At 38.2% G+C, this 21,084-nt stretch overlaps 1 protein-coding gene across 1 annotated transcript in view; it reads right to left on the bottom strand.

Moving 5' to 3' along the window:
- Nucleotides 1-21,084, bottom strand: part of LOC130549332 (protein SGT1 homolog) — a 62,200-nt gene that overhangs the window by 15,623 nt on the left and 25,493 nt on the right. The window contains exon 4 of the mRNA XM_057326524.1: nt 3,042-3,111. Within this exon, the coding sequence (XP_057182507.1) occupies nt 3,042-3,111 (70 nt within the window). The remainder of the gene's footprint in view (nt 1-3,041; nt 3,112-21,084) is intronic.

Raw genomic sequence — 21,084 nt, 5'->3', positions numbered from 1 at the left:
TTATTAATGGATGCATATAGCATCATTAATCCTTTTAACAAATGTGCTTTACAAGTAATAAACTGATGTTTTTTCAGGCTATTGATCTTCTGAATATCAAATACTGCTATAAATCCATGCTCTGTTCTTCTCTCTGCTTCAACTTCAACTTTCTTCCAATGCTAAACTGTATGTGTGTGTATGTTAGATTGGTATGTGTCTAGTCTAGGTAATAAAGTCCTGTTTTATGTCACACATGACGTTGTTTGTAGTTCATGCTCATGTTCATAATACAGATTCCCTAATCATGCTGATTCTTGCTACCTGCTCGTAATGCTAAGCAATTTCCCCAAATCATGAATTGAGGGCTTGACATTAAGCATTGTCATGTGGTTGTCCTTCGGACAAGTAAACTTGTCATTCACTTGTCCGAGTACAAAAATTACTCGTCCAATGATAAAAATGTTATTTCATTTGAATTCTCAATATAATTGTTCCGAATCTAGATTGGTCAAGTTTGCTTCTAAGCATTTTAACTAGTGTCCACTTTGGCCGCCTGAATTCGGTTATAGGCCTGCTCTTCGTGACTGCTATAAAACAAAGGGAAGCAGTAATTATTATTAGTGTTAAGGCTGTAAGTTAACTTTTTTTGCACATAGCACTGGTGCTAGAAAGGTTTCAAGTTTGGTAGCACAGGCCAAACTGTAGGAGCACAAGTATAAATCGTCTGTTGTCATCATTAAAAAAAAAATTTCAAGTGCAGTTCATCATGAATAGGCAGGTAACTGACAAAAGACATTAATGTTACATACAGATGGATAAATTAGGGCCATATCATTTTTAGATTACCTAAATTTGTTTGAATATTTCTCAGTTGTGTATTTTTCCTTTTTAACTATACAATAGTGGTATATTTGTCCACATAAATTACTGTAGTAGTATATTATAATAAACTGCAGTAAAATTCTTAAGATACTGTAATGTTTTTTAACTTTACTATAGTATACAGTGTTTATCAATTCACTACAAGGGCACTTCAATTTTCAATAGCAAATACTATAGTACACTACAGTATTTTTTGTCTGAGTGTTCAATTTAACGGGACTTTTATTTTGACGGGTCTTCGGGAAGACGTTTGAGTTTTTGTGTGTTTGCCGATAGCTTCACTCAAACAGTAAAACACTCGTAAAATAAACTCTCAGTGCAACTCTGACTGGAAATGAAGTTCATGTGTTCATATCCTCATACAGTGCAGATGCAGACAAATCCTCGGCCATCACTCGTGTTGTATGTTAAACTGTGCACATAATTCACTCGGACATGCAGAACAGCCAGATGACATTTAAATAACAGGATTCCGCGTCCGCATGTAGTTATATGGACTATAAATAGCAAAGGCGGTGCACCTTTGATTATTGTCACACACAACAAACACCACCACGACAAGTGCACTACACACAAACACGCAGCTCTGTCTAATGCACATATTCTTATTATTCTACATATATGTCGCACTGTTGTTGTTTTTTTAAGTTACTTGTACAGTCGGACAAGTAAAATTATCTCTCACTTGCCCATACAAAACATTCACTTGTCGCGGACAAGAGTTAATGTCGAGCCCTGAATATAATTTGATTTTAATTAAATTAATCCCAATTTGGGCTGATATGTTTCCCTTACAAAGGGTGATGGAGAATAAATTACTTATAATTGTGATCAAAGCTCATGATAATTCTTACAAATTTGGTGGAGATTAGTGTTTAAATAATACTGTTCCTCATTGAATCCCCAACAGACAGGGGAGTTGTAGTGCCTCTGCATATTGCATATTTTAGTCAGTGTATATATTGTAACTAAAGTATGGTAATACTGGTAAAATGTACCGCCACAATACCATCACTTTAAAAAGAAACTTTAAAGCATATACCATAAAAATAATCTGCAGTACAATGTAATGTTATTTAAAATAATCTCAGTGTGAAAACCAGCCTACCAAAATTTAATTAACATAGAAGAAAAATTTTATTGTAATCTTGCAAGTGAGAAAAAAAAACTGACTAGAACCTTTTCTATGACTGATAGCATTTTAATGGTGGCTTCAATTCACCTCTGATCAATTTACTAAATTTACAAATATTTGGCAGTTGTATTATTGACACAAAAGCCTACACCTTAAATACAGTATATGATGACCCCATTTTTTCCAATGTATTTCCAAGAAAAAAAGTATAATGTATGAGAATTAAATCGTAAACAAAGTAAACAGACAATTAATCATCATAATCAAAATTATTTATGAGACCATTAATCGCCAGCCAAATTTCATTATTCGTCACAGCCCTATGTGGAACCAATACCCTGAATTATGTCACCATTAAGTGGATTAACCAAACACTTTACAAACAACATATAAATGTTCTAAAAATGAGATGAAAATGACAATTATTAAGTTATATCAAACATAAAATGTATCCAACCAACAGAAAAGTTGCTTAAAATCAAATACAAGCGTGTTATCATTTCAACTAACTTTTCAGCCCACAATAGCCAACTGAATTCACATGTTTTACTAAATGAGCAAAGATCATTCACATCCAGCGTTCTCTTCTGGTTCACTGAGCTTTAAATGATTCTCTGTTCTCTTATATTCACTAGTGACTGAATAGTTTCAACAGTTCAAACAAATCGGTTCAAATGAGTAATTCGTTTGCGAGTCGTTCTGATCACAATGTGCATTCATACTGGCGAACTCACGGTGTACAATATATAGCTGATTAAACGAACCAGCTGCACATCTTAAAACATTACAATGATGTACAGCAGGTTAATTTAAGGAACCTTTTCAAGAAATTGTTCTGCGTCCTGCATGCATCTTGCTTATTTTTTCGGCAATCACATTTAAGCTCACTGCAAGGACGTAATATATGTGGTGTGTGGACCAAAGTGACAGATGAAAATCAAATGCTATCAGTGAATGTCCTTTTAGTTTTACATTGTTAAAAAGATGGTGTTGAAATTAGTATTTCAATCACAATGGTAAAAATACTGTATTAGTTACTTACCCTCTTCTTAAAAATGCAAGTGCCAGATCTGGCTGCAGCTGCTGGGCTTTTTTGGCATCATCAATTGCTCCTAGGACACACAAATGTATTACATAATGTCTAATAAATACCAGTCCTCCTGTAGGACTTTTACTACATATACATTGCATTTATACAGATTATAAAGGAGTCATGAATTAAAAGATCAACTTTAACCCAAGCATTTGTTATATAAGAGGAAATCGTATTCAAGCAAACATCCTGTAAGTGTCAGAACTGAAAACGCACTTGTTACTGAAATTACAACTGTTATTGACACCAGACTCCGTGAACGCCAGTTCCTGGAATGCACCTATCTATGACATAGATAGGTTGAACACCGCCTCCATAGAAGAATATTAACGACTACTTCTCTAACCCCGCCCACTGGTTCGCACATGACAGTACTGAAGTAACAAGTTGCGCGGAACCAGATAAATTCAATTCAATTCAATTCAATTTTATTTATATAGCGCTTTTCACAATGTGCATTGTTCCAAAGCAGCTTTACAGGAGCAAATAAGAAAAACACAGAAAGGTAAAGGTGCAGTCTCCCGGTGAGCATGCCAACACTGCACTGCTGTGGCGAGGAACCCAAACTCCAATGATGAATAAATGGTGAAAAAAAAACCTCGGGAGAAACCAGGCTCAGCCGGGAGGGCCAGATCTCCTCTGACGTGTCATAGCTGCACTCAGTGACCCCGACCAAAGCCACCGAGCAACGTCCAAGAAGAACAGGGAGAGCCCACGAGCCGCGACCCAGGAAGCCCCACCCGCCGAAACCGTGCAGGTCCAGCCCGGTCCTATTCCGCGATCAACAACAGACATCAGACGAACAACCAGGGAAAAATAGTAATGGCATAATTAACTTTATTCCTCTGTTGTCCGACATCGACCACAAAACAAGACCAACCAGACCAGACCCACACAGTCCCAACAAATGAAACGCCCCGAACCACAACAAACAAGCCCCCCCACTCCCTACAAACACCCACCCAGCAACCTCCAATCAAAGTCACTGAGTGCAGCTATAACTTCAAACTGCTGTCATGTGATGTAAGTTTAGTATTAAATACCAAGTATTGTAAATTTAGCATTAATGTGACAAGTAGTCCGTCTTTGCTCTCGGTTGGGGATGGAATTGTCTGAGCTGGGCCGGTCAGATGGTCGCCTTTTTCTTGGGTGGTGATGGAATTGCCTTGGATGGAGCTGGGATGGTCAGTCAGTCCGCAGGCTCTCGCAGGAGGATGGCACGGGATTTTCCGATGTAGCTGGCGTAATCTCTAGTTGGGGATGGGCATATATGATGTTCATCTGGGCCTGGCGGAATCTCTCCCTACCTCGGGATGGGCATCCCGAGGCGAGGGCAGAAAGAGAATAATTAGCGTAGCTGTTGTTCATTAGCTATGTATTAGTGAATGCTTGGCTGAAAAGATGTGTCTTTAATCTAGATTTAAATTGGGAGAGTGTGTCTGACCCTCGAATAGTATCGGGGAGGCTATTCCAGAGTTTAGGTGCTACGTATGAGAAAGCTCTACCCCCTTTGGTGGATTTAGTTATTCTAGGTGTTATCAAAAGTCTGGAGTTTTGAGATCTTAGAGAGCGTGATGGGTTGTAGTGTGGTAGAAGCTCTGTTATGTAGGTAGGGGCTAAACCGTTTAAGGCTTTATAAGTAATTAAAAGAACTTTAAAGTCAATACGATACTTAATGGGTAACCAGTGAAGGGTTGATAACATTGGGGTTATGTGATCGTATTTTCTGGACCTGGTTAGAACTCTGGCAGCTGCATTCTGAACTAACTGTAGTTTGTTTATTGATGCTGCAGGACAACCACTAAGCAGTGCATTACAGTAGTCAAGTCTTGAGGTCACAAATGCATGAATAAGCTTCTCTGCGTCAGCCACACATAAAATATTTCGCAATTTGGCAACATTTCTAAGGTGGAAGAAGGCTGTTTTTGTGACATTTGAGATGTGATTTTTAAATGACAGGTTGCTGTCTAATATAACGCCAAGGTCTTTAACTGTATTTGTTGGAGTAACAGTGCAGCCTTCAATTTGCAGGTCATAATCCGAAATATTCTGCTCACGTGTCTTTGGTCCGATAAGTAATATTTCTGTTTTATTAGAATTTAAAAGAAGGAAATTACAAGTCATCCAATGCTTTATATCGTCGATGCACTCTGCCAATTTGGATAGTTGGAAGGAATCATCTGGTCTTGATGAGATATATAGCTGAGTATCATCTGCATAACAGTGGAAGCTAATTCCATGTTTTCTAATAATGTTTCCAAGGGGCAGCATGTATATGGAGAATAGCAAGGGTCCTAAAACCGATCCCTGAGGTAATCCATAATTTACTTGCGTTAGATTTGATGATTCCCCATTTAAATGGACAAATTGATGTCTGTCTGATAAGTAAGATCTGAACCATTGTAGTGCCTGTCCCTGAATACCGGTATAATTGTGTAAGCGATCTAGAAGTATTTTATGGTCTACAGTATCGAACGCAGCACTAAGGTCGAGCAGGACTAGGAGTGAGATGTTACCTTTATCTGATGCTATGGACTACTTGTCACATTAATGCTAAATTTACAATACTTGGTATTTAATACTAAACTTACATCACATGACAGCAGTTTGAAGTTATAGCTGCACTCAGTGACTTTGATTGGAGGTTGCTGGGTGGGTGTTTGTAGGGAGTGGGGGGGCTTGTTTGTTGTGGTTCGGGGCGTTTCATTTGTTGGGACTGTGTGGGTCTGGTCTGGTTGGTCTTGTTTTGTGGTCGATGTCGGACAACAGAGGAATAAAGTTAATTATGCCATTACTATTTTTCCCTGGTTGTTCGTCTGATGTCTGTTGTTGATCGCGGAATAGGACCGGGCTGGACCTGCACGGTTTCGGCGGGTGGGGCTTCCTGGGTCGCGGCTCGTGGGCTCTCCCTGTTCTTCTTGGACGTTGCTCGGTGGCTTTGGTCGGGGTCACTGAGTGCAGCTATGACACGTCAGAGGAGATCTGGCCCTCCCGGCTGAGCCTGGTTTCTCCCGAGGTTTTTTTTTCTCCATTTATTCATCATTGGAGTTTGGGTTCCTCGCCACAGCAGTGCAGTGTTGGCATGCTCACCGGGAGACTGCACCTTTACCTTTCTGTGTTTTTCTTATTTGCTCCTGTAAAGCTGCTTTGGAACAATGCACATTGTGAAAAGCGCTATATAAATAAAATTGAATTGAATTGAATTGAATTTATCTGGTTCCGCGCAACTTGTTACTTCAGTACTGTCATGTGCGAACCAGTGGGCGGGGTTAGAGAAGTAGTCGTTAATATTCTTCTATGGAGGCGGTGTTCAACCTATCTATGTCATAGATAGGTGCATTCCAGGAACTGGCGTTCACGGAGTCTGGTGTCAATAACAGTTGTAATTTCAGTAACAAGTGCGTTTTCAGTTCTGACACTTACAGGATGTTTGCTTGAATACGATTTCCTCTTATATAACAAATGCTTGGGTTAAAGTTGATCTTTTAATTCATGACTCCTTTATAATCTGTATAAATGCAATGTATATGTAGTAAAAGTCCTACAGGAGGACTGGTATTTATTAGACATTATGTAATACATTTGTGTGTCCTAGGAGCAATTGATGATGCCAAAAAAGCCCAGCAGCTGCAGCCAGATCTGGCACTTGCATTTTTAAGAAGAGGGTAAGTAACTAATACAGTATTTTTACCATTGTGATTGAAATACTAATTTCAACACCATCTTTTTAACAATGTAAAACTAAAAGGACATTCACTGATAGCATTTGATTTTCATCTGTCACTTTGGTCCACACACCACATATATTACGTCCTTGCAGTGAGCTTAAATGTGATTGCCGAAAAAATAAGCAAGATGCATGCAGGACGCAGAACAATTTCTTGAAAAGGTTCCTTAAATTAACCTGCTGTACATCATTGTAATGTTTTAAGATGTGCAGCTGGTTCGTTTAATCAGCTATATATTGTACACCGTGAGTTCGCCAGTATGAATGCACATTGTGATCAGAACGACTCGCAAACGAATTACTCATTTGAACCGATTTGTTTGAACTGTTGAAACTATTCAGTCACTAGTGAATATAAGAGAACAGAGAATCATTTAAAGCTCAGTGAACCAGAAGAGAACGCTGGATGTGAATGATCTTTGCTCATTTAGTAAAACATGTGAATTCAGTTGGCTATTGTGGGCTGAAAAGTTAGTTGAAATGATAACACGCTTGTATTTGATTTTAAGCAACTTTTCTGTTGGTTGGATACATTTTATGTTTGATATAACTTAATAATTGTCATTTTCATCTCATTTTTAGAACATTTATATGTTGTTTGTAAAGTGTTTGGTTAATCCACTTAATGGTGACATAATTCAGGGTATTGGTTCCACATAGGGCTGTGACGAATAATGAAATTTGGCTGGCGATTAATGGTCTCATAAATAATTTTGATTATGATGATTAATTGTCTGTTTACTTTGTTTACGATTTAATTCTCATACATTATACTTTTTTTCTTGGAAATACATTGGAAAAAATGGGGTCATCATATACTGTATTTAAGGTGTAGGCTTTTGTGTCAATAATACAACTGCCAAATATTTGTAAATTTAGTAAATTGATCAGAGGTGAATTGAAGCCACCATTAAAATGCTATCAGTCATAGAAAAGGTTCTAGTCAGTTTTTTTTTCTCACTTGCAAGATTACAATAAAATTTTTCTTCTATGTTAATTAAATTTTGGTAGGCTGGTTTTCACACTGAGATTATTTTAAATAACATTACATTGTACTGCAGATTATTTTTATGGTATATGCTTTAAAGTTTCTTTTTAAAGTGATGGTATTGTGGCGGTACATTTTACCAGTATTACCATACTTTAGTTACAATATATACACTGACTAAAATATGCAATATGCAGAGGCACTACAACTCCCCTGTCTGTTGGGGATTCAATGAGGAACAGTATTATTTAAACACTAATCTCCACCAAATTTGTAAGAATTATCATGAGCTTTGATCACAATTATAAGTAATTTATTCTCCATCACCCTTTGTAAGGGAAACATATCAGCCCAAATTGGGATTAATTTAATTAAAATCAAATTATATTCAGGGCTCGACATTAACTCTTGTCCGCGACAAGTGAATGTTTTGTATGGGCAAGTGAGAGATAATTTTACTTGTCCGACTGTACAAGTAACTTAAAAAAACAACAACAGTGCGACATATATGTAGAATAATAAGAATATGTGCATTAGACAGAGCTGCGTGTTTGTGTGTAGTGCACTTGTCGTGGTGGTGTTTGTTGTGTGTGACAATAATCAAAGGTGCACCGCCTTTGCTATTTATAGTCCATATAACTACATGCGGACGCGGAATCCTGTTATTTAAATGTCATCTGGCTGTTCTGCATGTCCGAGTGAATTATGTGCACAGTTTAACATACAACACGAGTGATGGCCGAGGATTTGTCTGCATCTGCACTGTATGAGGATATGAACACATGAACTTCATTTCCAGTCAGAGTTGCACTGAGAGTTTATTTTACGAGTGTTTTACTGTTTGAGTGAAGCTATCGGCAAACACACAAAAACTCAAACGTCTTCCCGAAGACCCGTCAAAATAAAAGTCCCGTTAAATTGAACACTCAGACAAAAAATACTGTAGTGTACTATAGTATTTGCTATTGAAAATTGAAGTGCCCTTGTAGTGAATTGATAAACACTGTATACTATAGTAAAGGTTTCTCTCAACTGTGTGGTTCGTCATCGTGTAGTTCGATTTTTTTTGTATGGCACTCTTTTTGTGAGATAGGCCGCTTTGCCTGTCGGGTTTGCACAACATAGATGGACTGTATCGAGGATTTTGATCAGGGATAATCTAGGCTTGGGATTTAATGTGGGAGGATGTGAAAATAGGATCACGGGGGTGTGGTGTGAAGTGAGATGTTAGATAGACAGAGATGATGTGAGTAGGAAGCGTATGGATTGTGTTGGTTAATCGATTAGGACGAGTTGATGTGGCTTAGGGAGGGGAGATGGAGTTCAGGGGTTAGTATGGTTGGGAAATTGGGGTGTGTGTATAGGGTTGATTCTTGGCTGGAGATGTATTGATCGTGGATGAAGATATAGTTTGATAATACGTTTTAATTGGTGTTATTATTAAAGAATATAGTTAATGTTAAATATTGGACTTGGATCAATGTGGTCAGAGGAACATCCAAGGTATCTCATTAAGACTATTTGGCATTAGGAATGTTGTCATGAAATGATCTATAAATTAATGTGTTTGGAGAAATGTATGCACTGAATTGTTTTTATATTCAGTATTTTATTACTATTTTAATTTATTTTTATAGGGATTTAATAACTAATTTTTTCCCAGTTAATAACTGTTTTATATAGCACTTTTAACTGTTCTCAGAGGGTAGTTTAAAAATGTTCTCTTGGCTACTAATCAAAAACAGTGTTTTTGTACCTTGGTTGAAATGCATACATTTGTTTTTATTTAAAAAGTTGGCTGTTTGAATGAGCATAATTGCACAAGTTTTATATTTAAACTCGTGGCATTAATTGTATATTGAGTTCCCTCAATAAAAAGTAAATTGTAAAACGTGTCTCTAGATTAATACAGTAATCTGGCCCCCTGGTATGAAGGAGAAAAAATGCTGGCCCTCATCATTATGAAAGTTGCCCATCCCTGTTCTAGGTGTTATCAAAAGTCTGGAGTTTTGAGATCTTAGAGAGCGTGATGGGTTGTAGTGTGGTAGAAGCTCTGTTATGTAGGTAGGGGCTAAACCGTTTAAGGCTTTATAAGTATTAAAAGAACTTTAAAGTCAATACGATACTTAATGGGTAACCAGTGAAGGGTTGATAACATTGGGGTTATGTGATCGTATTTTCTGGACCTGGTTAGAACTCTGGCAGCTGCATTCTGAACTAACTGTAGTTTGTTTATTGATGTGCAGGACAACCACTAAGCAGTGCATTACAGTAGTCAAGTCTTGAGGTCACAAATGCATGAATAAGCTTCTCTGCGTCAGCCACACATAAAATATTTCGCAATTTGGCAACATTTCTAAGGTGGAAGAAGGCTGTTTTTGTGACATTTGAGATGTGATTTTTAAATGACAGGTTGCTGTCTAATATAACGCCAAGGTCTTTAACTGTATTTGTTGGAGTAACAGTGCAGCCTTCAATTTGCAGGTCATAATCCGAAATATTCTGCTCACGTGTCTTTGGTCCGATAAGTAATATTTCTGTTTTATTAGAATTTAAAAGAAGGAAATTACAAGTCATCCAATGCTTTATATCGTCGATGCACTCTNAAGCAGGTCGTTTGTAATTTTAACGAGCGCAGTTTCAGTACTATGATGCGGTCTAAAGCCTGACTGAAATTTTTCGTGTATGTCATTATTTTGTAAGAAAGAGCACAACTGAGTGGACACTACTTTTTCTAGTATTTCAGACAGGTAAGGGAGATTTGAAATCGATCTATAGTTTCCTAGTTCTGGGGTCTAAGTTTGGTTTCTTGATAAGAGGCTTAATGACGGCCAGTTTAAAGGGTCCTGGGACATGGCCTAGATTAATTGACGAGTTGATAATGTTATAAATGGGCTCAATTGCAACGGGTAATAACTCTTTTAATAATTTAGTTGGTATGGGATCTAATAAGCAAGTTGTAGGTTTAGATGTTGCAATAAGTTTATTAAATCTTCCTGTTTTATAGGTGAAAAACACTGTAGCCTTTCTTTTGGGGCGATGGTTGGTACTAATTTATAGGACAGACTTGGAGGTTCTGGTTTTAGGGAGTGGGGGGGCTTGTTGTTGTGGTTCGGGGCGTTTCATTTGTTGGGACTGTGTGGGTCTGGTCTGGTTGGTCTTGTTTTGTGGTCGATGTCGGACAACAGAGGAATAAAGTTAATTATGCCATTACTACTTTTCCCTGGTTGTTCGTCTGTTGTCTGTTGTTGATCGCGGAATGAGACCGGGTGGACCTGCACGGTTTCGGCGGGTGGGGCTTCCTGGGTCGCGGCTCGTGGGCTCTCCCTGTTCTTCTGGACGTTGCTCGGTGGCTTTGGTCGGGGTCACTGAGTGCAGCTATGACACGTCAGAGGAGATCTGGCCCTCCCGGCTGAGCCTGGTTTCTCCCAGGTTTTTTTTCTCCATTTTATCATTGGAGTTTGGGTTCCTCGCCACAGCAGAGGTGCAGTGTTGGCTTGCTCACCGGGAGACTGCATTTACTTTCTGTTTTTTCATTATTTATTAGATATTATTTATTATAATGATCTTGCTTGGTCTATAAACACCATGCACTGTGCTGTGTTTTACCGCCAATTTGGATAGTTGGAAGGAATCATCTGGTCTTGATGAGATATATAGCTGAGTATCATCTGCATAACAGTGGAAGCTAATTCCATGTTTTCTAATAATGTTTCCAAGGGGCAGCATGTATATGGAGAATAGCAAGGGTCCTAAAACCGATCCCTGAGGTAATCCATAATTTACTTGCGTTAGATTTGATGATTCCCCATTTAAATGGACAAATTGATGTCTGCCTGATAAGTAAGATCTGAACCATTGTAGTGCCTGTCCCTGAATACCGGTATAATTGTGTAAGCGATTTAGAAGTATTTTATGGTCTTCAGTATCGAACGCAGCACTAAGGTCAAGCAGGACTAGGAGTGAGATGTTACCTTTATCTGATGCTATAAGCAGGTCGTTTGTAATTTTGTAATAAAGCGAGCAAGCAATAAACATGCCGTTAAAGATTGCAAAATATTGTGCAGTCAGTGCCTGGTTGTGGAAGAACACAGTCGCTGCATAACCTTCCTTCAGATTCCTACATTAGTAATGCGGGGTTGAAGTTTATTTTTAAAGACGTTCCAGCTCACGCGGGTAAAACACTGAGCGTTTGTTTGCTTCATTTCACCGCATATTCTTTTGTGAACAAGGCACAAGTCAATGCTGGATTTGCTGAGACTAAAATGAAAAAGCAGTGCTGTGCCGTCAATATTGGATCCGATAGGAATGGCGCAGCAATCTTATGCGTGTACAACATTTTTGTACTATGCGTCACTATTGCTTTGTTAGAGATCGCTTGATATGCCCTGATAGCCCTGTTCGCACATGATTAGTATTACCTGGGGACATCTAGTCATTTGTAATAATTGCAGAGGTTGTCTGTGATCTGAATCCCGTGCGACTCGGCCATGTGTGTAATTTGTAGAATAAAAATTCCCCCACAAATTACCCACCATATTTTGACGAACACCGAGGTCCTGTGATAATATTAGTCCCGTGCGATTCGGCATCTCTGTGATTCGGCGGGCTCATATATAATTTTTCAAGGTTTTATCCACCGGCTGTTTTGAAGTGTTTTGGTATTATTTCGGGTGTTGGGTTATATCCATAAGTTACCTGCCAACACTATCGTTTTGCCCGGGAGTCTCCCGTTAGTTTATTTAAACTCTCGTAACATTTGAGACCCGCGATCGCGGTGATCTTCTGTCCGGTTCGCGATCACGAGTCTCAAATGCTGACAGGTACGGTCATCAGAGGTGGACAGTAACAAAGTAAATTTACCTGAGTACTGTACTTAAGTACACTTTTTGAGTATCTGTACTTTACTTGAGTATTATTTTTTCTGAGTACTTGTACTTTAACTTCACTACATTTGAAAGACAAATATCATACTTTTTACTCCACTACATATAAACATAAAATACTATAAAAAGGTCCAAAAGTAGAAAATGGTTTCTATGCAGCGGGGTTTCCTGTGTGCGCAATTTATCTGGCTTGCGATCTGCCAGGACCTTTAACTGTTGCCAAGTATTTCAGTTTTTCTAAGCTTGTGGTTTTCCGGCAAGCTTTAAATGGCCATGTGGCAGATTTTTTTAACGCAAATCTGGCAACTCTGGGATCTTCCCCGCTAAACTAATGTAAACGTAGGCACTGCTACACCGTTGATAGCGCTCTAAACAATAAAAGATGAAAAAGGCACATGTTAAAGTGTGGTGTAATCATCTGTGGGTTACGATCAGTCAATGATCGTAGAAACATTGTCATGAAAATGATCGGCATAATGGCTAAACGGTAAATAAGCATCACATACACATTGAGCTAGGCGTGCGTGTTAACTTCTGATCTGCTGCTATATCATTTAAAGCGATTTGGAAAATTAATGATGTTTTTACTGAAGTAACTACCCTTCCCAAAATACAACATAAAATGTAATGGTTATAATGGGAATTGTACTATGGATACTTGTTGTCTACTTGTATGTGATGGATTCTATTGGTGGGATGGTAAATCCTATTGGAATAAAACATAAAACACACTACAAAAAGGAATTTAATTTAAAAATCTCATTCTAATTCAAAAATCCATTGTTTTTTTTCAGCAGGGATGGTATTTGCAGTAAAACCACAGTATCCACAAATTTACCATTTTCTATATATAGCAGTGTTAATTTCGTTAACGAAAACTATGACGAAAAGTATTCGTTAACGACATGTTTTCACTGACGAAAACGAGACGATAACTAAATAAAAATGAATGCATTATAACGAAAACTGTAATAAAAATATACTGACATTTTCGTCAACTAATAAAAACGAGACGAAAATATTCTTGTCCCACCTGGCGGACATCAGTTTGCGCGCATGTGCTGCTTATCTCATATAAACGGCAGAGAGAAGTCTCTGGGAGAAGGGGAAGCACACACATGTATTCTGTGTCTCCACGCGGGTTACAAAGCGTCTTATTTTCTTCACGATCGCCGGTAAAACGCCGCAAACTTGAAGCGCGACTGCAGGCGAGTCACCCCGAAACACATTACGAAGGCAAGCTCAAGGGTTTTATATGCCAATGTTAACTTAACACGAGCTGCTGCATAACGTGAAATGCAACATAGAGTCCGCCAAAAGAAACCAGCGCTGTCCTCTACTGATTATAGAAGTGATGAAGTGAGTCAAACTGTACATTCCAACCAAATATGTAACATGTTTGCATGACTAAAGAAATGTAATACAATTTATATAATATGTCTTTTTGAAAGCTATTCTCATTCATTGCTGTCTCAAGCAAAGACAGTGCGCTCTTTCTTCAAATAGGCATGCCATGAGCCAATAGCCTTTGAGTGTGAGCCCTGTCAGAGCGTTTCATTGGTTGAATGAACTGAATGAATACGCCCTACTTAACGAGTCAATTGAGTCAAATGGAATTGAACGAACTGGAACATGTCGTTCATGGTCTAATACTCTGCGTTCCAACAATGCAAATCTAGTTACTGCACTTTTCTGAAAAATAAAGGTAATGACCTGGTTTAATTTCATTCTAAGGTGAAGTAAATTATGTCAAAACAGTTGAATCTTTGTATGGAACATTTAATTACACCAAGTAAATGATTTAAACCATTTAGATTTTAGTAGACTAAATATAATGTATATTTATTCGACTAAAATGTTTTTCATATTTCGTCGACTAAAACTAGACTAAAACTAAAATGATGGGGTTGACTAAAATGTGACTAAAACTAAATTGCATTTTCGTCAAAAGACTATTACTAAAACTAAATCAAAATTTGCTGTCAAAATTAACACTGATATATAGGAACCATACTCCAAATAATAATCTTTAGTAAAACCACAGCAACTAAAAATGCCATAGTTTCATTATACTAGCTATAGTTTATGTTTGTAGTTAAATTATGGTAATACAAATGGTAATAAATCCAACAAACACATGGCTTTTACACTTTACTATTTACAAGAACCTTACTACTTACTGGTAAATTGCTGCTAAAACTGGTAAAGGGAATATACAAAATAAAAGAACACTGCTCATGAATACATATAGGCCTAGGGGGCTAATGAGGATAATTAGGCTAAATGATCATACAGGATTATATCTAAAATAAACTTATATGTGCTAAACATATAAAGTTCTTAAAGGAGTTGCTCACTGCAAAATTTGCCCCCATTGACTTTCCATAGTAGGAATAACAATTACTATGGAAAGTCAATGGCGGCAAATTTTGAAGTGAAAAGCTCCTTTAATACAACTGATACTGTGAGCTACTCAGTGTATTCAGTAGGTTGCTTCAGAGGCATAAGGAATACGACAATAAAACAATGCACAACTGACATAAAGGAAATTTACTTTTAATACTTGAGTACTTTTAAAAGCACGTACTTCTGTACTTTTACTTAAGTAAGAATCTGTCTTTACAACTTTTACTTGTAGTGGAGTAATATTTGACCAGTAGTATCTGTACTTTCACTCAAGTAAGGAAGTTGTTTACTTCGTCCACATCTGACGGTCATATATCATTAAACACCATACAACTATAGGCTATACAAACTATACGCAAAGCCTTGACATCACATCCGTGAAATAAGTTGGTAAATTTGAGTAAAATCACAGGCTTCACTTATCCCGTGCGAATGCACCGCATGGAATACAGATATGGGGAGGTCATTTATAAATCACTCGAGGTCCCCAGATAATACTAATCTGGTGCGAATAGGGTGAATGTGTAACCTAACATTAAGTGTTTAACCAAATTCACAGAAGGCTCCAACTAAGTTTACTATGCAAACTGCTATCCAATAATAACGCAAACATCATAAGTAGACCTCATACAACAGTATAAAACAATAAACAAGGCCAGTTCATCACACCTTTAAGCGTTGCTCCCTTTAAATGGAAATATAAAACACTCAGGTGGCAACTTTAAACAATGCAAAGAAAAGAAGTAGCAAGCCTAGGCCGTGTCAATATTAATATGTTTGCGTAAAACCGAGCTTTTAGAGAACACTCTGCAAAGTGGAAACACTTGAAAACGCTTTTTCGCATTGTAGTGTGGATGAGGAAAACGAAGGGTTTTGAAAACTTCTGTAATGTGTTTGCCGGGATTCAGGCATAAAAACATAAGACATGCTGTATAAAATATAAAAACTAATATATTTCAAAACCCCAGCCACAAAGAATCAATAATTTCATTTAATACTACTAATTAAGACATATGCTTGGATTAAATACATTTATTTAGCAGACGCTTTTATCCAAATTGACTTACATCTACAAAGCACTTACAGGAAAAGGCATGTTTCCGAATGAACGATCCTAGGAAATGCCATATGGAAAAGAGTAGTGGTCCAAGCACAGAGCCCTGCGGTACCCCAGTAGTGAGATGTTGAGGCTCAGAGACCTCACCCCTCCAGGATACCCTATATGACCTGCCTGAGAGGTAAGACTTGAACCATTTAAGTGCCATTCCTGAGACACCCATAGCCCTGAGGGTCGAAAGGAGGATCTGGTGATTAACAGTATCAAACACAGCAGATAGATCCAGCAAGATAAGTACTGGTCATTTTTAGGCTGCCCTTGCCAGTCTTAGAGCTTCAATGACAGAGTAGGGCAGTCTCAGTTGAACAGCCGGTTTTGAAACCTGACTGGTTGATGTCCATGATGTTGTTCTGTGTGAGGACGGATGAGAGTTGGTAGAATACGACATCTTCAAGAGACTTGGCAATGTCTGGGAGAAGGGATATAGGTCTGCAATTATCTGAAAGTACAGGTCCAAGTGTGGGTTTCTTTAGTAGTGAGGTTATACAGGTCTCCTTAAAAGTGGTGTGAAACGTACCAGTGTGGAGAGAGGTGTTGATAATGTGGGTGAGAGCATGGACAACTGATGGAGCGATAGCCTGGAGGTTATGGGTAGAGATGGGATCTAGCGTACAGGTAGTTGGGTGGTTTGATCATCTGTAGACTGGTAGGTAGTTAGGTGGTTTGCTAATCTGTAGACTGTGGTGCATTTCATCCAGAAAAATGACAAAACTTAACTGTAAAGGGGTTTTCAGACTGTGCGTGATGCAATAATGCGACTCAATTGGCTGACGAACTATGCTGTCTCATCAAGAGCAATGTGATTGATCGCTGAAACGTTTCCTCACTGAAACGATTCCTCAAGCAACTCGATTAAATAGTAGGGATGTAACGATTCACTCAGCTCACGATGCGATGCGATTCACGATTCTGATCTCACGATGCGATTATTCACGATTTACTCACGATTTATTTTTTCAAAATGAGTTGAAACAAATTAAAAATGAACAACTTCCCTTGCGTTATTTCTTAAATGCTTCACCTTTCTTTGTATAGTAAAATTATGTTTTATTTCAAATAACAAAAACTAAACTGCAATTTTAAAACAAATTAATAATAGAAAAGGTCTCTTTAATATAAACAAACTAATACTGTCTGTGCTTTTCTTGGATTTGTTTGCATTTAAGAAATATCAGCATGTCTGCAGTGACAATAGTGGCCCCTGCTGTTCAAAAAATGTATTGCAATTCAGTTCACACTTCAACCGATTTGAATCGTCACACATTATAATCGATTTTCAACCAGCTCACGGTGAATCGTTACATCCCTATTAAATAGAACACAAAAAAACATCAAAGCTTTGTTTAATCCATTTAACTACATTACACAAGGACCACTGTGTTTCCCCATGGACCATTATTACTGACGCACAACCCATTAAACTCTGGACATGTGAAACAAAGACGCTGCAGAATAAATTACAGAAAAATATACAGAGGGCAGAGGTTTTTCACTTCTGCTCTGACACACACTGTAACAGAGGTTGCGCTAGACTTTTTCACAAATATATATTTAAAAAAATTCCACTTAATGTATAATATGCAAAATAAAATAAAAATAATGAACAGCAGCTACGCTAATTATTGTGTTTCTGCCTTCCTCCCTCGCCTCGGGATGCCCATCCCAAAGTAGGGAGAGATTATGCCAGGCCCAGATGAACGTCATATGCCCATCCCTAACTAGAGATTATGCCATCTGAACATCCCGTGCCATCCTCCTGTGAGAGCCTTTGGACTGACTGACCATCCCAGCTCCAGTTTCAGGCAATTTCATCACCAACCAAGAGCAAATTTACCATCTGACCATCCCAGCTCAGGCAATTTCATCCCCAACCAAGAGCAAAGATAAGCAAAAGATGTAATTACATTTTATCCAATTAATCGATTATCAAAATAATCGTTAGTTGCAGCCCTAGACTAGTTGTCACATTAATGCTAAATTTGCAATACTTAGTATTTAATGCTAAACTTACATCACATGACAGCAGTTTAAAATTATAGCTTACATTATGCCATTACTATTTTCCCTGCTTATAACATTCCTCTGTTGTCTAATATCGATCACAAAGTAAGACAAAATTAGACCTAAACAGTTTCAACAAATGATATTTCCTAAATCACAACTGATAAGCTCTCCCTATTATTCATAAACATTAGTGATGGGATGTCCGGTTGTTTTCTTTAATCAAAGTCAGCTGGTTTTGTTAGCTGGGTATTAGTGTATTATTTGGCCCAGGTGTAAAATATAGAACTGTGGGAAATATATTTGTGTGACCAGTCATACATTTGGCTGAGATATGGCTATGGGGGACCTGGGGGGTCCACTCATGGACCGTAATTCATTGCTGTATGTGGGCCAAGTGAAAGTGGGTTGTGTGGCCCATCACTGAGCCAAACCAATTTTGCTATGTGGGTGGTTTCTCCCAAGGTTTTTTTTCTCCATTTTTTTATCATTGGAGTTTGGGTTCCTCGCCACACAGGAGACTGCTGATATTAGACTGCCCTTTTGAACACTCGTTCCTTGAATGGTAAGGGTACACTGCTGAGTGACATCATGATTGAGAGAAATCTGGATTTACCATTTTTAACTGAAACCTGGCAAATGCCTGATGACTTCATTGAACTTAATCTATTAACCCCTCCTGGATATAGTTATCTGACAAAACCTCGTCTTACTGGCAGAGGTGGTGGTTTGGCTGTGGTATTTAAGAACAATTATAAAATGACCAAATATTATGTTCTTAATGTTTCAAGTTTTGAATGTCTATAGTTTAAACTTGCTGGTCCTGCTCCACTTCTGAATCTGTTGATTTATAGACCCCCTAAACATAATCCGACTTTCCTCTCGGAGTTGACTGAACTTCTAACTCTCGCCTGTGCCCAGCATGACAGAATCATAATGCTAGGTGACTTTAATATACATGTTGATTCTGATTGTAACACTGCTAAAGATTTTTTGTCTGTTTTGGAATATTTTGATGCATCGCAGCATATTGATTTTCATACGCATTTACATTCTCATACTCTTGATTTGCTTTGCACTGTTGGTATTGACAGTGTTGGTGCTCAGGGTCATGAAATGGGCATCTCTGATCATAAACTTATTGTCTTTGGGTTTCCTCTCCCCCTTGTGAAACCAAAAACTAAAACTACTATTTATTACCGTAACCTGAAATCTGTAACCATTGACAGTTTTTCTGTTGCCATTGCTGTCTCCCCTCTCTCATCCGCACTCAACCTCCTGAGCCCTGATGAGATACTCTCAACCTATAATGAAACTATTTGTAATGTTTTGGATGATCTTGCTCCACTAAAAACTAGAACTGTCCCTTCTGCTCACTCCTCTCCTTGGTTCACCCCTGAACTTAGAGTAATGAAAGCTGAATGTAGGTGTTATGAACGACTTCATAAAAAAATCCTCCCTTGTAAGTGAAAGTGAGTGAAATGCTATTGTAGTGCATGCTATTGCTTTTTCAAATTCAGTATTGAAGTATAAAGAAGCACGTAACACTGCACGCTCTACCTATTTCTCTATGGTCATTAATAAAGCTAAGTGTAAACCTAAAGCCCTTTTCTCTGAGATCAACAAACTTGTTAAACCATCATCTGCAGCTATTAATGGCTCTGTAGGTCTCTGTGAAAGCTTTCAGTCTTTTTTCTTACGTAAAATTGATAACATTTACAAAGACTTTTCCCCATCTGTCTCTCCCCAGCTTTCTCCATGTATGATAGGTCACCCACTTAATACTTTCTTACCCACAAATATATCTGCGGTTGAACAGCTGGTTATCAAATCGAACTCTGCCTCCTGCACACTTGATCCTAATCCAACATACTTACTCAAAACCGTTTTGCCTTCACTCATCCAGCCTATTACTCATATAATAAACATATCCCTTGCCACTGGTTATGTTCCACAAGACCTAAAAGTAGCTGCCATCACCCCAATCCTTAAGAAACCTGGACTTGATAATACAGATCTGAACAATTTTAGACCAATTTCAAACCTCCCTTTTGTTGCTAAAATACTTGAGAAGGTAGTTGCAGCACAACTGAAGTCTCATTTAGAGAAACACAATCTTTATGAGCAGTTTCAATCTGGTTTCCGTCCTTCTCACAGTACAGAAACAGCACTTTTAAAAGTGGTTTATGATCTCCTTAAGGTTTCTGATTCAGGTGCCCGCAGTATCCTGGTTCTCCTTGATCTGAGTGCAGCTTTTGATACTGTTTGCTACTCTGTACTTCTTTCTCGACTATCTGCTATAGGTATCAATGGTGTTGTTCTTCAGTGGCTAACATCTTATCTATCGGATAGACAGCAATTTGTTAGGATAGATAAGAATCGATCTTGCACTGTCACTATTTCCCGTGGTGTACCCCAACGTTCCGTACTTTGTCCTCTTTTATTTCTCATTTATGTGCTGCCATTGGGTCAGATCATCAGACGTCATGGTCTCAAGTTTCATAGTTATGCTGATGATATTCAAATCTATTTTACAGTTCCACCAAGCTCAGTCTGCCCACCCCCTTCTATTGTTTTCTGTCTTCAAGAACTTAAAACATGGATGTCAGATAACTTTCTACAACTAAATGCAGACAAAACCGAAATCCTGCTGGTTGGCCCTAAATCACAGAGCTCCTCCCAGCATGACTTCTTCATAGATATCGATGGTGTCCAGATTAGGCCCTCAACATCTGTGCGAAATTTGGGAGTGTTGTTTGACTCTGCGTTATGCTTTGATTCACACATTGGTCAGATAGTTAAATCATGCTTTTATCAACTGCGAAATATTGTTCGTATACGTCCCTCACTTAATTTTGCAGATGTTG

Source organism: Triplophysa rosa, unplaced genomic scaffold, assembly GCF_024868665.1.
Source record: "Triplophysa rosa unplaced genomic scaffold, Trosa_1v2 scaffold100_ERROPOS85584, whole genome shotgun sequence".
Taxonomy (NCBI): Eukaryota; Metazoa; Chordata; class Actinopteri; order Cypriniformes; family Nemacheilidae; genus Triplophysa; species Triplophysa rosa.
The sequence above is the reverse complement of the archived record's forward strand: the minus strand, read 5'-3'. Positions and strand labels throughout refer to the sequence as shown.